Raw genomic sequence first — 16,547 nt, 5'->3', positions numbered from 1 at the left:
ACAGCGATGAAAGCAGAGGTACGTGAGCCCTCCCACAGACACAATGGGGGAGATATATTATTGTCCACAAGAACTGATAGGGCTGAGTGGGTAAAAAATTCTCGGTCATAAAATCCTTAGGTATAGGCAATAAAAGCTTAAAGGGGCCATCCCAAAATTAAAAGTTATCCCCGTTCTACAGGATAGGGGTATAAAAATTTGATTTGTGAGGGTTGACTACTGGGACCCCACTGATCACGCTTCACTGATTCTCTATGAGATTTGTGGACTTCAATTGGTATCAATTGTGGTTCTCAGCAGTGTTCTTAAAGGAGTTAACCAGACAGCAGAAAAGGTCCTACCTCTTCTGCTCTCCTGCGCTCCACTTCCTCCCTCTGATTGTCTGTGCTGATAACTTCTGCAGTTTAGAGGAGGGCAGGAGCAAGTTGCACACACAGACGAGTAGCCACCTGATGTTATCGGTGTCACAGCCACCGATAACATCGAGGGAGCAAGTGGAGCGCCGGAGGGCAGAAGTGGTAAGACCTTTTTTGCTCTCCAGATAATCCCTTTTAGTCTTTTTTGCGCTCCAGATAATCCCTTTTAGTCTGATATAGAGTGAATGGAACATTTGCCAAGCATGCACACTGCCGCAACCGCTCTGTTTACTAAGGGGCCTTCATCTCATGATCAGTGAGGGTCCCAGCAGTCATCCCCTTACCGATCAGCTGGCGATAAGGAATAACTTTTAATTGTGGGGTATTCCCCTTAATGATCAGAAGTTTCAGAGCATTTTCAATTGTTTAGTGGTAAGGACCAATATATCTTGCATTTAAGTTTCCATCAAGTATTGATTTCTGCTTAGCGGTGTCTGACTTATAATGTTTGTTTTGTGCAGGTCGTGGATCCTTTCATTAGTCCAAATGGCTCTCTGTCCAGCAGCTGTCAGTCACTAGATCAATCATTGGACAGGTATGAAGGTCATGTCTTTATAATCAACAGTATATTAAAGGAGTGATGCAAGGTTTTTACAATAGATGGCCTATGAATTCATGGCTCATAGTAAGCCATGAATATTAGACTAGTGGAGGTGTTGGAATGGGCCATGCCCATGCTGCAGCTTCTACAATTTTTATTTTCACCTTTTGTTTGCATTATTATACTATTATAGCAGCAGCGCAAAGAACCCTGCAATAATCTGAATAAACTAGTGCAGTAAGAATAAATTCCCCCCAGTTGGCCTTATGTTTGCAGCCAGTGAGCTTACACTTCAGTAGAATATACAGATGTTATCAGGTAAGAATATGTGCTCATTGTCTAGAGACTGACATCAGTGGATGAGGTCATGTGATTTGCTAGAAGTCACCAGAAGATTAAGTTCCTTAAAGAAGGAAGTACAATGTGTAGGCCGAGGAAAACGGGAAAACCTTTGCTCCCAGCTGGGTGTCTCCTGGGTAAACATTCCACAGATATCTGAGGCAACTGCTTCTCATTTAGTGACAGTCAGACCCGAGGCGAAAGAAAACAGAGAAAAACACTTAAAGTGAAGGTCCACAGGTTTCACAACTTTTCATTCTAGATTGTACTGTAAATATATGCTAAATTGTTGTATGTATTTCGCTGCATGTAACCTTTACTATTGCAGCCCATTCTTTATTGCACTGTATTATAATGCATAGTGAAGCTTTGTAATGTAAGAGCACCATTAGTAGTCATCATCATATACCAGGATACAAAATCGGAAAAGATTATAAACCAGGGAACCCCTTTTTTATGTTGGATCTTTATTGTTCCTGATCCTGCAAGTGCTGTGATGAACACTAATGAGCGCCCCCTGTAGGACCTTTAAGAGTCTGTGCTATCATGAGACCATCCACAGGTTTACAGGGAGTGTGGTCAATGCTGTTCTCACCCCCTGTACCGGGGTAGAGCCCGGCTGACCCCCCGGTGGAGTTCCTTTTACTTACCCCGTGCACGAAGTCCCACCCCTGGACCCGCTCCCGTTGCCGAGATATTGCCGTCGGAAGCCCAGCACGCGCTCATCAGAGATGAGTCCAATGCCCATAAAGAATGACGGCTCCAGTCACTCTCTACGAGCGTCGGACTCATCTTTGATGAGCGTGCGCTGGTCTTCCGACCAAGATATCTCTGCAACGGGAGCGGGTCCAGGGGTGGGACTTGGTGCATGGGGTAAGTATAAGGGTCTCCACCGGGGGGTTGGCCGGGCCCTGCCCCGGCACGGGGGGTGGGGGGGGTGGCAGGTCCTCTTAACATAACAAGTGCAATAAATGAATAAAAACAAAATACATAATAATTGCATATTGAAAATGAGCATATGACCCATTTATAAATCTTTTTTTTTTTAAACAAACAAGGTGTATTGTGTTTAAACTTTGGGAGAGACTTTGGGCCATTTTACATGGTGTAAAATGAAACGGGCTCAGTTGCCCCTAGCAACCAATCAGATTCCACCTTTTATTCCTTACAGACTCTTTGGAAAATGAAAGGTGGAGTCTGATTGGTTGCTAGGGGCAACTCAGCCAGTTTCACTGTACAACATGTTTGATTAAATATTGAGTTCTGTTTTTCTATTGTATTAAATACTTATTTCATGCAATATAATGCTAAGAATAAAAAAATCAAACTGTGATTTTCTGGAACTTATTTTGATAGATTCTGTCTCTCACAGTTTAAGTGTACCTATTATTAAAAAAATGACAGAGACCATTCTTTGTAGGTGGGAAAACCTGCAAAATCGTCAGTGTATCAAATACAAATTCTCACCACGGTATAGGTTGAGGTGATATATAAAAAAAAAACCAGAAGCTATACTTACCTCTTCCGATCTTCTGCAGCTCCTGCTTGTCACTGCTTCTTCCTGGTTCCTGTGATACTTTCACTTCACAGGAACTGCTCGGCCAATCACTTATTGCAGTAGTGACCCACCTCAGTCATTGTAGGGTCAATGTGCCACAGTAACCAGGAAAAAGCAGTAAGAAGCGGAGATCAGATTAGGAGCTGCTGTGGATTAGGGAATCCCTGAAAAACCCTTTAATATTGTTCAGATTTTTTTTTTTAATAGTAGTCAGACATCTAACTTGATGGTCTGTTGGAAAATCTTAGTTCGGGAAACCCCACCTGAATGTCTTCCCACATGGTAAAGGGGCCTTTGAGCTCTTTGGGGTATTAGGACCTGGGTATGACTGCCATTTCTGCAACCCCAAATGCTAAGTCTATTTGTAGGATTTTTCCAGATATACAGTATAATATTCGGCATGTCATGCATTAAATTATTCTTACAAGACCAGATAATAGAGAAGGATCTACATAAACTAAGCAGTTTTCTTTCATATACTATGTCCAGGGGCAGAGCTATAGGGGTGTATAGGTGGCAATTCTACTAGGCCCTGGTACCTGAGGGGACTCAGAGGTCCTTCCGCCATATAACAAGACCCCCATAGTATAAATAGCAGAAGGCCCAGAGTTCACACTTACATTGATTCCAGTAAAATGAATGTGTTAAGTTCATCTTGTAGTCTCATCATGTAGCCGTCGTGGCCTTTGAGAGACCTCGGGGGTCCAGACAGAACATGTTCGCTGGATGTTTTTCTTTCAGTTCTTTGGTAATCTCATTTCTGGGGAATCCCCATGTAACAGAATGGTTCTCTTTTTGGCTTGCAGCCCAGCTTATTCTACGCCGGTTCCAGGAAGAAAAGGTCAGCTCAAAGACAGCATCGATTGTTTAGGTAAAGAAGCTCACTAAACTTTAGAAATGGGTGACTAGCCATGGGGCGCCTCTCTTTGCTCTTTTGCTAGGAGTACAGAAGTCACGTGTCAGTATGATGATGTTATTGTACAAGCTGGAAGAAGTAAGAGAGGCACGGCGGCACTGACCATTAGTAGTTACTTCTTTACTCTCAAATCTAACACAGCACAGGCAGAGAGGGACATATACAGCACATTGGTATGAGTCCACATCTAGGAGATATTCTCCCCACTGGAGCAAAAACTAAGCTGAGACTTTGTGTTGTGTCTGTGCTGATAAGAGGAGGCTGCTGCAAAGTGATCTGTACAGCATTGCAGCAACATGCGACACAAGTAGATAGAGGAGACAGTAGTAGCTCCCCTTGAAATTACCTCCTCAAAGGTCACAGAGCATGCTCAGTAATGTTTCACAGTCATCTCAAGGGGACAGACTCTGTGTATTGTCATCTATGCCCATAAGTCTTGCTGTAAAGCATGTCACTAAATGCTGTTTAGAACAGGGGGCAGCCTCCATAACAATTTACAAAAAAGTTAAATAAAAAAATTACAATTAGAAAATAGAAACAGATTAGAATGAAAGAACAATTTTTCGAAAAATCACAGGAGGATATAAGGAGCACTGTTTGTCTAGCACGGTAAACAGACAAAGTTTGGATAACTTTTGCCAGTACAGATAGTATAAGGATCATACAGGGAGGAAACAATAGAAATACACTGATCAGTCATAGCTTACTATTGCATAACCACCACCACCACCACCACCTTGTCCACTAAAACATCTCTAAAGCATGTACTCCACAAGACTTCTGCAAGTGTCCTGGGGCATCTGGCACCAAGAGGATAGCAGCAGATCCTTTAAGCCCGGTAAGCTTTATGATGGGCCACTGCAGAACAGACTTGTTTTTCCAGCACATCCTACAGATGCCTGAAGCATATCTCTCTGAAGGAGGCCACAGCCTTTCAAGAGTACTGCGGACATGAGGTGGTGTACATGGACTACAGCAATGTTTGAGTAGGTGATATGTATCAAAGTAATATCCACATCCCAGTAGAACATTACCCAGAACATCACACAGTTTCTTCCCATAGTGCATCCTGGTGTAATTTCTTCTGCAGGTAAGTGATGTATACAAATTCAGCCATCCATTCATCAGGCCATCTTATACCATTGTCCTTTGTAGGTGCCTTTAGGGGTATACAGGGGTCAGCATGGACACTATGACCGGTCAGTGGCAGCAGCCAGCTGTAATGCCGTGTGTGGATTCTGAAAACTCTCTATCATAACTAGCAGTAACTTTACCAGCTATGTGTGCTACAGCAGCTGATCTGCGAGATTGGACTAGACAGGATAACCTCTGCCTGGTGCACAGACACAGCCATCACAGTCTGACCCATCTCACAGTCACGCAGATCCTTACTCTAGTCCATTTTTCTTACTTCCAACACATCAACTTCTGACACTGCTCATTTCCTGCCTCATGCTGCATTCACACTACGAATATTTCAGTCAGTATATGTATATTTCAGTCAGTATTGTGGTCCTCATATTGCAACCAAAACCAGGAGTGGATTAAAAACACAGAAAGGCTATGTTCACACAATGTTGAAATTGAGTGGATGGCCGCCATTTAATGGCAAATATTTGCTGTTATTTTAAAACAACGGCTGTTATTTATCATAGAGGGATATCAGAAGTGGTTTAAAGGGATCTCTCGCCATCCACTTAAAGCGGTACTGCAGCTAAATGTTTTTTTTTCTTTCAAATCAACTTAGAAAGTTCTATAGATTTGTAATTTACTTCTATTTAAAATGTAAAGTCTTCCAGTACTTATCAGCTGCTGTACACCCTGCAGAAAGTGGTGCATTCTTTCCAGTCTGACACAGTGCTCTCTGCTGCCACCTCTGTTCATGTCTGGAACTGTGCAGAGTGGTTGCAGATCTCCATAGAAAACCTCTCCTGGTCTGGACAGTTCCTGAAATGGACAGATGTGGCAGTAGAGAGCACTGTGTCACACAAGAAAGAATACACCACTTCCTGCAGGACATACAGCAGCTGATAAGTATGGGAAGACTTGAGATTTTTTAATAAAAGTTATTTACAAATCTATATAACTTTCTGACACCAGATGATTTGAAAGAAAAAACTTTTCTCTGGAGTTTCCCTTTAAAGCGGATTTCTGGTTTTAACTTATAGAAGTTAAACTTATTGAAATAAACCGTAGAAATAAACCGTAATGCAACCTTCTAATATACTGCATGTATAAATTGTAATCACTGAGTGGAGAGACTAGTTATGTTCTGGCTTGTGATCTGTAAATGTAAACTTGGTAAAGATTATACGCGGTATATGAGAAAGTTTTAAAACTTTTTTATTTGAGAGCTACTGGGCATTATTAACCTGAAACGAGAAAACTAGTAGATTAGGTTATTTTCCTGGACACAACTGCATCCACTTAAAACGACGGCCCAGTTGCATAGTTGTTTGTCATGTTGCTCCTTGGGAAGCCATTAAGCATGTGTGATGAATGAAGAATCTATCACCTAAATTTTCTTTTACTGATTAGAATCGGATACGAAAAATTGTTCTTTCATTCTAATCTGTTTCTATTTTCTAATTGTAATTTTTTTATTTAACTTTTTTGTAAATTGTTATGGAGGCTGCCCCCTGTTCTAAACAGCATTTAGTGACATGCTTTACAGCAAGACTTATGGGCATAGATGACAATACACAGAGTCTGTCCCCTTGAGATGACTGTGAAACATTACTGAGCATGCTCTGTGACCTTTGAGGAGGTAATTTCAAGGGGAGCTACTACTGTCTCCTCTATCTACTTGTGTCGCATGTTGCTGCAATGCTGTACAGATCACTTTGCAGCAGCCTCCTCTTATCAGCACAGACACAACACAAAGTCTCAGCTTAGTTTTTGCTCCAGTGGGGAGAATGTAAACTGAAAGATCTCAGGATTATTTTATAAAATATAGATAGAAAAATTTTAAAATGTCAACAAAAATTCTTTAAAAATATGTTTTACATAGAAACAATATTTAAACAATAAGTTATTTTCTAATGACACATTCTCACATTCTGTGGAAGGTTAACTGGCCTTGGTTTTTCCCTGGTCATTACATTGACTTATAGGGCCTCGTAATATGGTGGTTTCCTTACAGGAACCACCCATTGGCTGGGTCCTTCCCGGAGGGATATCTGGCTAGTTCTGTGTTTTGAGACTCTTCAATGAAGCTCCACAGGCTCTTCTTTTGCATATGTTTCCCAGGGAGCAATGCACCTAGGATGTCACTGCATTGAGCGCTTTAACCGGCAGGATGTCACTGCATTGAGCGCTTTAACCGGCAGCCGGCAGTGTTATCTTTGGCTGGTCTGTTAACGATCTGTTTCTCTCATTCCCTTTAAGGGTTTCTTTTTTCCAGACATATGTACAGTGTTGTGTAAAAAAAACATGTATCCTCCTTTTTTTTATTTCTTTCACATAATTGCTTAATGGTCACAACGAGGCTAGAATCACACATGCACTTTCTTTTTATATCTATACACTTTGAGGGAGATGTAATATTAATATGACGAATGTGCAGAATGACGTCACATGCAACCTGATTATTTATATTTTTATATCCTTATATCTTATTAAGCATACAGCAGTCCTGGCTATTTCAGTAGTAGGTGGACTCCTTGCTATAGAAGAAAATACAATTAATCTAGGAGACAAATATTCATATGAAAGTGTAAACCATGCACCAGTATTCTCATGTATCATCAGTCTTAATTTACAGTCATCTCAGCCTGCCATCATGTTCTTATTGATTCTCTTTATTTCACAGATTATGAAATTCCCCTATATGAGAGGTTTGGTAAAGGAGGAACATTTCCCAGACAATATCACTTTTCTCAGAGTCGGAAGGACTACAGCGATGGTGAGTATGTGCCTGGTCTTGTTATATGCAACTAACGTACATTATTCTATACAAGGTTGGTTTAATTTCATATTGTATTGATCCTTTATTTACGGGTTGTATAATATCATGGAGATAAAGCACATGCCATAGCACATATTTAAAGGGGTTCTCAGGCAAAAAAAAAAAATTTCTTTCAAATCAACTGGTTTAAGATAGTTATATAGATTTGTAATTTATTTCTATTAGAGAAAACTTAAGTCTTCCAGTACTTATCAGCTGCTGTATGTCCTGCAGGAAGTGGTGTTTTCTTTTCAGTCTTACACAGTGCTCTCTGCTGCCACCCCTGTCCAAGACAGGAACTGGCCAGAGCAGGAAAGGTTTTCTCAGGAACCATCCAGAGTAGTAACAAATCCCCATAGAAAACCCCTCCTGCTCTGAACAAATCCTGTTGGACAGAGGTGGCAGCAGAGAACACTGTGTCAGACTGAAATAAAAACACCACTTCCTGCTGGACATACAGCAGCTGATAAGTATGGGAAGACTTAAGATTTTTAAATAGAAGTAAATTACAAATCTACAGTATATAATTTTCTGAAACAAGTTGATTTGAAAGAAAAAGATTTTCACCGGAGTACCCCTTTGAGCTCTGTGTATTGATGAGGATAGATAGACAATAAGTGGATTGATGCATAGTCACCCATATACATTGCATAGTATCATTCATTGATGACAAACTTTACAAACTTATGTACATTAATGTAATGTTAAGGAGATAAGGACTATCATTATGCATTTTGCCTTATAGGTCGGCGAACGTTTCCAAGGAGTTACGGTGCACCTGAAAATATGTTCCAGTTTGGTTCCTGCAGGAAGAGAAGTATGGGGGACAGTCTGATGCAGTTTGATGATCATAGGAAATTGTGGTGGACCAACTCCGAACAAAGCATACCGTTCTTACACTCCTCACAGACTGACCACTGCAACAAATGTAAGCACGGAGAACCCACTGATGCCTGGTACCTGGTACAGCTAAACTGGGCATAGACCATTACAGAGCGATGCTCAGACGGATACAGATGGGCACAGAATTATATAATTTAGATGTGATTTTGTTTCCGTGCATTACAAAGTCACACTGAGGGCATGGAAAGATTAAAAAACTTTTGACATCTAGTGTGATCAGATCCTGACTGATCGATACAGCAAGCAGGGGAAAAGCGCTTCCTAAGCCTTCTCACTGTCCTTGTGGTAGGAGACAAGACGTTCATAGTATGTTTCTATGGGCCCATCTCCTGCAGAGAGGTGCACTGCCAGTATGTCTTCTCATACAAAGTGAATGACAAGGGATCCGCAGCGGATTTCACAGCGTAAAATCTGCTGCCGATACGTTGTGTGTGAAACTGGCCTGAGTATACTGCAATAAAGGAGCCTTCCTGTAATTCATGATAGCCTTGTTTAGGGCTGGATGGATTTCCCAAGTAAACCAGGCTCTTTTTAGTAATCTGATGTAGATATATGTAACTTACCCAATACGTTATGGGAGCTCAGCAAAGCTGTTGGGGTGTGTCCATCAAAATCTATATATAAACTGTACATTGGTGTTCAAGAGTGACCATACCCTTTAAGAACGGATGTAGAAATCAATATAGCAAACTGCACCTTTAGGCTGGGTTCACACTACGTATATTTCAGTCCAGGGGCGTAGCTAATGTCTCCTGGGCCCTGGTGCGAGAGGTCAACTTGGGCCCCCCCCCTTTTCAAGACCAAGACCGATATTACCAATAACACCAGCCTATAGGAAGAGAACATTTTATCACCATACATATTACCACCATACTGTTATTGACCAAATCCTGTACACTGAGACCAATATTACCAGTATATAGGAAGGAAATATTACCGCTACACCACACCCACTACCATCACCACCGTATTGTTACTGACCAAATCCATACTGAGACCAATAAAACACAGTACCAGATAAAAGTAACAAATATTACCACCACATACTGACTAACACCACCGCTGCTACTGAATAATCCACTGTACACAGATCACTATCACCTCATCCAGTCATATAGAGGCTGACCCAGCCCTACACAGGCTCTGTACACCATATACATTATAGTGCAGTTATATCAGGTGACTCACAAGGGGCGTCTTCTCTGATCAGAGTCGTTTTAATTTTCTCCTCCATCCGTCCTGGGCCGTTATGAGAACTTCTCCGAGCCATGAATCCACAGAATCTGCCAGACAAACATATTAGGCTCCTCACTCCATTAGGCACCATCCTCATCTCTCTACTAACTGCACATCTGTATTGGTCCCTATATGCTCTCATTTAGTGGATAGGCTGACACTATGTGATCCCCCTTATAGTATATGCCCCCCTCTGTGTAGCCTCCTTATAGGCCCTCTCCCCCCTTACTTATACCCCCTTATAGATGGCTCCCCTTTCCCCCCTCCTTATAGATGGCTCCCCTCTCCCCCCTCCTTATAGATGGCTCCCCTCTCCCCCCTCCTTATAGATGGCTCCCTTTCCCCCCTGCTTACAGATGGCCCCCCACTCCCCCATAGATGGCTTCCCTCTCCCCCCTCCCTTATAGATGACTTCCCTCTCCCTCCCCCTCCCTTATAGATGGCTTCCCTCTCCCCTCTTCTTAGATGGCTTCCCTCTCCCCCATTATAGATGGCTTCCCTCTCCCTCCCCCCATTATAGATGGCTTCCCTCTCCCCTCTCCCCCATTATAGATGGCTTCCCTCTCCCCCCTCCCCCATTATAGATGGCTTCCCTCTCCCCCATTATAGATGGCTTCCCTCTCCCTCCCCCCATTATAGATGGCTTCCCTCTCCCCTCTCCCCCATTATAGATGGCTTCCCTCCCCCCCCCCATTATAGATGGCTTCCCTCTCCCCCCCCATTATAGATGGCTTCCACCCCCCCCCCCCATTATAGATGGCTTCCCTCTCCCCCATTATAGATGGCTTCCCTCTCCCTCCCCCCATTATAGATGGCTTCCCTCCCCCTCCCCCCATTATAGATGGCTTCCCCCTCTCCCCATTATAGATGGCTTCCCTCTCCCTCCCCCCATTATAGATGGCTTCCCTCCCCCTCCCCCCATTATAGATGGCTTTCCTCTCCCTCCCCCCATTATAGATGGCTTCCCTCCCCCTGCCCCCATTATAGATGGCTTCCCCCTCCCCCCATTATAGATGGCTTCCCTCTCCCCCCCCTCCATTATAGATGGCTTCCATCTCCCCCCCCCCATTATAGATGGCTTCCCTCTCCCTCCCCCCATTATAGATGGCTTCCCTCCCCCTCCCCCCATTATAGATGGCTTTCCTCTCCCTCCCCCCATTATAGATGGCTTCCCTCCCCCTGCCCCCATTATAGATGGCTTCCCCCTCCCCCCATTATAGATGGCTTCCCTCTCCCCCCCCCCCATTATAGATGGCTTCCATCTCCCCCCCCCCCATTATAGATGGCTTCCCTCTCCCTCCCCCCATTATAGATGGCTTCCCTCTCCTCCCTTCTTATAGATTACCCCCCTCCTTTCCTCCCCCTGTGCACAGCAGATAAAAAAAAAAAAACTCACCTGCCATCCGTTCCCACGTCGAACCTCTCGCCTCCTGGTCCTGTCCCCGACTGATGTGCGGCTGCTGGGGGTGTCCCGTCCTATCCCCGGCAGCGCCACGCATCAGTGAACTCCCTGTACGCCGGGGCTGGGACTTTCGGCACAGGAAGCGTCTCTGACGTGCGCTTCCTGTGCCGGAAGTCAGGGCCCCAGCCGGCATAGGGAGCTTACTGATTCGCCGCGCTGCCGGGGATAGGACGGGACACCCCCGGCAGCCGCGCATCAGTCGGGGAACATAGAACTCTTGTGACCGCAAGCAAAATTATGCTTGCGGTCACAAGAGAGTGCAGTGGCAAGGGGGGGCCTCGCGGGCCCCCCCTCATGGCGGGCCGGGTCGCAGCAGCCACTGTTTCAGTCAGTATTGTGGTCCTCATATTGCAACCAAAACCAGGAGTGGATTGAAAACACAGAAAGAATCTGTTCACACAATGTTGAAATTGAGTGGCTGGCCGCCATTTAATGGCAAATATTTGCTGTTATTTTAAAACAACGGCTGTTATATTGAAATAATGGAAGTTATTTACCGTTATATGGCGGCCATCCACTCAATTTCAACATTGTGTGAACAGAGCCTTTCTGTGTTTTTAATCCACTCCTGGTTTTGGTTGCAATATGAGGACCACAATACTGACTGAAATATACGTAGTGTGAACCCAGCCTTAGCTTGGACTGATACAATACTATTACCCAGTGCTATGTTCTGTTTACTGCATTAACTTTCTAAACTACATTTGCTGAATACTTTTTACTACTAAAAGACTGATGCAAGATCAATAATTGGATATCCCAACTTTACATAAGTTTGTAGTACTGATCCTCTCGCCATAGTACCACCTTGTGCACTGTACTATAAAAATAGATTTATTATTTTGATTTCTAAAAAAAGATGGTTGTTTCATTATTATTCTTGTGCTCTATAGATGTCTTTATATTCAGGGTTTGTTAAGTTTCCTAGTATGCAATGAAGAGTGACAAAACAGATGATAACAGATGCACTTATCCCCAATAGCCCCACAGGCTCCTGAGAATTGGCGGCTGGGTAAGCTGCTGGGAAGAGGAGCCTTTGGAGAAGTTTATCTTTGTTATGATGTGGACACCGGTAGAGAACTGGCTGTAAAACAAGTGCCGTTTGATCCAGACAGTCAAGAAACGAGCAAGGTAAAAAGTAATCCCCTTAAAGTGTCCCTGCCATTATATAAACTTTTGACATGTCAAAAGTTTTGATCGGCCGGGGTCTAAGTGTTCAGATCCCAACTAATCTCTAGATATAGCCAGGAGAAGTGTGCAGCTTTGTACTTCTCTCTGCAGCATCCTGCAATCTCTATCTCGCTGCACAAGACAAGCACCAGTATAAGTCTATGGAGCTGGTGCATTGAGATGGATATCACAGCTAGCTGGGGAGTGGAGAGATCAGCTGTGTGCTTCTCCCAGCTCTATGTAGAGATTGATAAGGACTGAACACTCACAGGGACATTTATCAAGATTGGTGGTGTGGGGGGGATGGATGACGCAGCGTGGTCTCCTCCTACGCCTGAATCATGAATTACGCATTGCTTGCAGGTGTAAATCATGATACAAATGTACAACTGGTGGAAGCAGGTGTAGATCTGCTGCACAAAGCAAATGTATTTTAGTAAATCTGGCTGGAGAAAAGGGGACGGGGCTTTAATACTGGCATACTCATACACCAGTCTTGATAAATGTCCCCCATAGAGTCACTACAGACTCCTTAGGTTGACATCACCAATGTGATATGGCTCCCAGCTGCATCCTACATCCCCATCTAGCCTACCAGCCACATCTGTTGTGGTCTCTTTATACCGGGGAAAAATGTGTTTCATTGTGGGGTGCAAGGCCGGGAGAGAGGCAGCAACCAGTCACCTGGGTGGAGAGGTGCCTGTGACTAGTCACGGCTCTCTGCCTGTCAGTGCGCTCTGCGGGGATGATTGACAGGCAGAGAAACCCGTTAGTGGCCTGGTATAAAGCTATCTCGGCAGACGTGGCTGATATGTTAGGGTAGCTGCATACTAGGTCTGTAGGGGCTGATTCTGTTCCCTTTATACCATGCTGATTGGTTCCCTTTAAATTGTTTAGTTGTTACATATAAATTTAATAAAAGTCCTGAAAAATAACTGCTTCTTTATGGGTTTAATAAAATCTCTTTGGTTTGGGTTATAGGAGGTGAATGCTCTTGAATGTGAGATCCAGCTGCTAAAGATTCATAGACATGAAAGGATAGTTCAATATTACGGTTGCTTGCGGGACCCTACAGAGAAGAAGCTCTCCATATTTGTGGAGTACATGCCGGGGGTGAGTTAGACTGTCTGTTATGCTGGTGTGTTATATAGTTCATAATTACCTAAAGCGAACCCGTCATCACTTTCATGCTACCTGAAGCACAGGCAACGTAAAATAGTGACAGGCTCCCTTATTGCAATGGTGTATGGTTCATTCTGAAACCATTTCTGAGGAATCCGGTTATACCATCAGCCCTGCCAGCCTTGATTGATCGATCGCTCCGTTTCGGGTCCATGCAAAGCAGCTCTCTTATGCCTTCTTTTGGAGGTAGGTTTGCATTCAATTCAGTGTCTGACTCAGATAAGAAGCCTTAGGACAGGACTGGGTATGTATGCCAAGCCAGACATCTCCCCATAAGTGTCTACCCATCTGCAGATGGCTGTTTCTGAGTCACTGCCCCTCATCAGTACAGTAGTGTGCAGAGTGTCCTTTTTGTTGTAGGACCAAAGTGATAATGTTTGAATATAGAGAGAGATCTGCCAGTCAATGACTGGAAGATGCCTCTCGATACTGTCCCAATGGTTCGGTACCCTGTTATCGGCCTATTGTTATAAACAAGACTACAGTGGTACCTCGGTTCTCGAACTCAATTGGTTCCGGAAGGCAGTTTGTGAACCAAGCAGTTTGAAAACCGAGCAATGTCTTCCCATAGAAAATAATGTAAATGTGATTAATTGGTTCCAGCAGCCACCAATAATTACCTACAATACTCATTTATTACACTGATAAGTGCTCAGTATAATCACTACAGTACAGTACAGAACAGCACTATACTGTACAGGACATTATACATAAGAAATGTTCATCAGTACCAGCAATTATAGTACAGTAGTCACCAACTCCTCACCCATCCTTTACTGTATAGTGTCCCCCCCATCCAAGCACTGTATGGGAGATGGTGGTGCACTGCCTGTACTACTACTGCACTGTATATGCACTCCAGCAGTCTTATACAGCACTGTACTGTATGTGAAGCCTCACCACTGCTTAACTCGCCAGGTACAACCCACCATCCACCCTCGCAAAAACGTTCGAAAAACGTTCAAAAACCGAGCAAAGTTGGAATTCCAAACACTACTTCTGGGTAAATTTTCGTTCGAATACCAAGCAGTTCGAGTTCCAAAGCGTTCGAAAACCGAGGTATAACTGTACTCAAAAACACTGCAGTTTTTAAGTGTTAAACAAACACCACTGTAGTAAGGGATCCTGTCCTTGTTATACTCTGCCTATGGTTCAGGCAGCAAACAAAGTGATGACAGATTCCCTTTAAGTTGGCCATATGCATTAGATAGCTGTCAACAGAATGTTAGTTGGGCTAATAGCTATATCTGCCGATCCCCAATACAATGAATGGATAGTATTCTGCTGCCAGACTCCCCTGGCAGTATTTTTTACCCCCTTTCCCCGAGAACAAAAGGATCAGGCATTGTATAATCCAGCTGCCCGATCCCTCTTGTTGGCTAGCCTACTGAAATTGGAGTGTTTGGCTGACAGTAATCTGATGTATATGGCCGGCTTTACGAATGGTAATAATGTATACAATATCATAGGACAGCTTTTTTAAGCAGCTAAGGCTGGGTTCACACTACGTTTTTGCAATCCATTTTTTGCAAAAAACGGATGAAGAACTGATGAAAAAAACAGATGCATCTGTGTACATCCGTTTTTGCCATTGACTTCCATTACAAAAAAAAAACAAAAAACGGATCAAAACGGATCCGTCTATTTTTACGGACACAAAAATGAGGCCGACCACGTTTTTGTGTCTGTCCAAAAAAATGGATCACTTTTTTTTTTTTATAATGGAAGTTTTAATGCAAAAACAGATCTAAATGGATGCACACATATGCATCCGTTTTCTCTATCCGTTTTTTGCAAAAAACGAATTGCAAAAAATGGATTGCAAAAACGTAGTGTGAACTCAGCCTAAGACTCCGGCACGCAGATAGTTTAGCTGATACGACCACTGAATCTATGTTCCTCACAATAATCTTGGCAAAAGTAATTATTGGCCACTAGGGAATATTTCTCTACTCATTAGGTTTATGGCACTTGAAAATGGAAACTTGCCCATGTGGCCGGTCTCATGCTGCACTTCAAAAGCATGTACTTTCCATTAAATGATTACTTAACTACTACCCCATAAAACTGCAATATCTGTATCCATTAGACAGATCCCAAAGAGTAAACAGGATGCTGAAAAGTGTACAAAGAATCTGCTCATTGTAGACAATCTCATTGTTTGGCGTGCCACCGAGGATATGTGTCAGAACCAGGGCTTTACCATCAGAAATGTTCATTTTCTGTAAGTGTTTTGCGAGTTCTAGATTTTATGATATTTATAATTTTTTTTGTTCTTTTATAGGGCTCTATTAAAGATCAGCTAAAAGCATATGGTGCACTAACAGAGAATGTTACCCGGCGATATACGCGACAGATTCTTCAAGGAGTTTCATACTTACATAGCAATATGATTGTACATAGAGATATTAAAGGTGAGGTTACACACGGATTTGGATTGGCCTTACAATGACCTAGGAAGTAGTTTATTATGTGGACATACAGTAGTTACATATAGTACTTCTTTAGTGAATATGTAGCATCGTCATGAAGTTTTGATCATACGTACAGCTTGGGACTGTTTACGGAGAAGTCCGGCGAAACTTTTTATTAAAGTATTTTATTGCCCCTCAAAAGTTATACAAATCCCCAATATACACTTATTACAGGAAATGCACATAAAGTGCTTTTTTCCCTGCACTTACTACTGCATCAAGGCTTCACTTCCTGGATAACATGGTGATGTCACGACCCGACTACCAGAGCTGTGTGGACTGTATGTATACATACATATGTAGTGAGCTCTGCATAGTTGCAACTGAGAAGAGGCAGAATGTACGGCATGGAAAACAACAGGCTGCCTCTTCCACTTAAACTTTATGGCAACATCTTAAAACCA

The 16,547-nt window shown here is 43.1% G+C and overlaps 1 protein-coding gene across 3 annotated transcripts in view; it reads left to right on the top strand.

The window, feature by feature from the left end:
* LOC138783745 (mitogen-activated protein kinase kinase kinase 3-like) overlaps nt 1-16,547 on the top strand; it is a 98,364-nt gene that overhangs the window by 76,245 nt on the left and 5,572 nt on the right. For all 3 annotated transcript variants that reach the window (XM_069958835.1, XM_069958834.1, XM_069958833.1), the window contains 7 exons: nt 878-951; nt 3,661-3,725; nt 7,582-7,674; nt 8,462-8,644; nt 12,300-12,448; nt 13,469-13,600; nt 15,954-16,083. In XM_069958835.1, coding sequence (XP_069814936.1) covers nt 878-951; nt 3,661-3,725; nt 7,582-7,674; nt 8,462-8,644; nt 12,300-12,448; nt 13,469-13,600; nt 15,954-16,083 — 826 coding nt within the window. The remainder of the gene's footprint in view (nt 1-877; nt 952-3,660; nt 3,726-7,581; nt 7,675-8,461; nt 8,645-12,299; nt 12,449-13,468; nt 13,601-15,953; nt 16,084-16,547) is intronic.

This window comes from Dendropsophus ebraccatus, chromosome 2, assembly GCF_027789765.1.
Source record: "Dendropsophus ebraccatus isolate aDenEbr1 chromosome 2, aDenEbr1.pat, whole genome shotgun sequence".
Classification (NCBI taxonomy): domain Eukaryota; kingdom Metazoa; phylum Chordata; class Amphibia; order Anura; family Hylidae; genus Dendropsophus; species Dendropsophus ebraccatus.
This window is presented reverse-complemented; position numbering and strand designations above follow the sequence as displayed.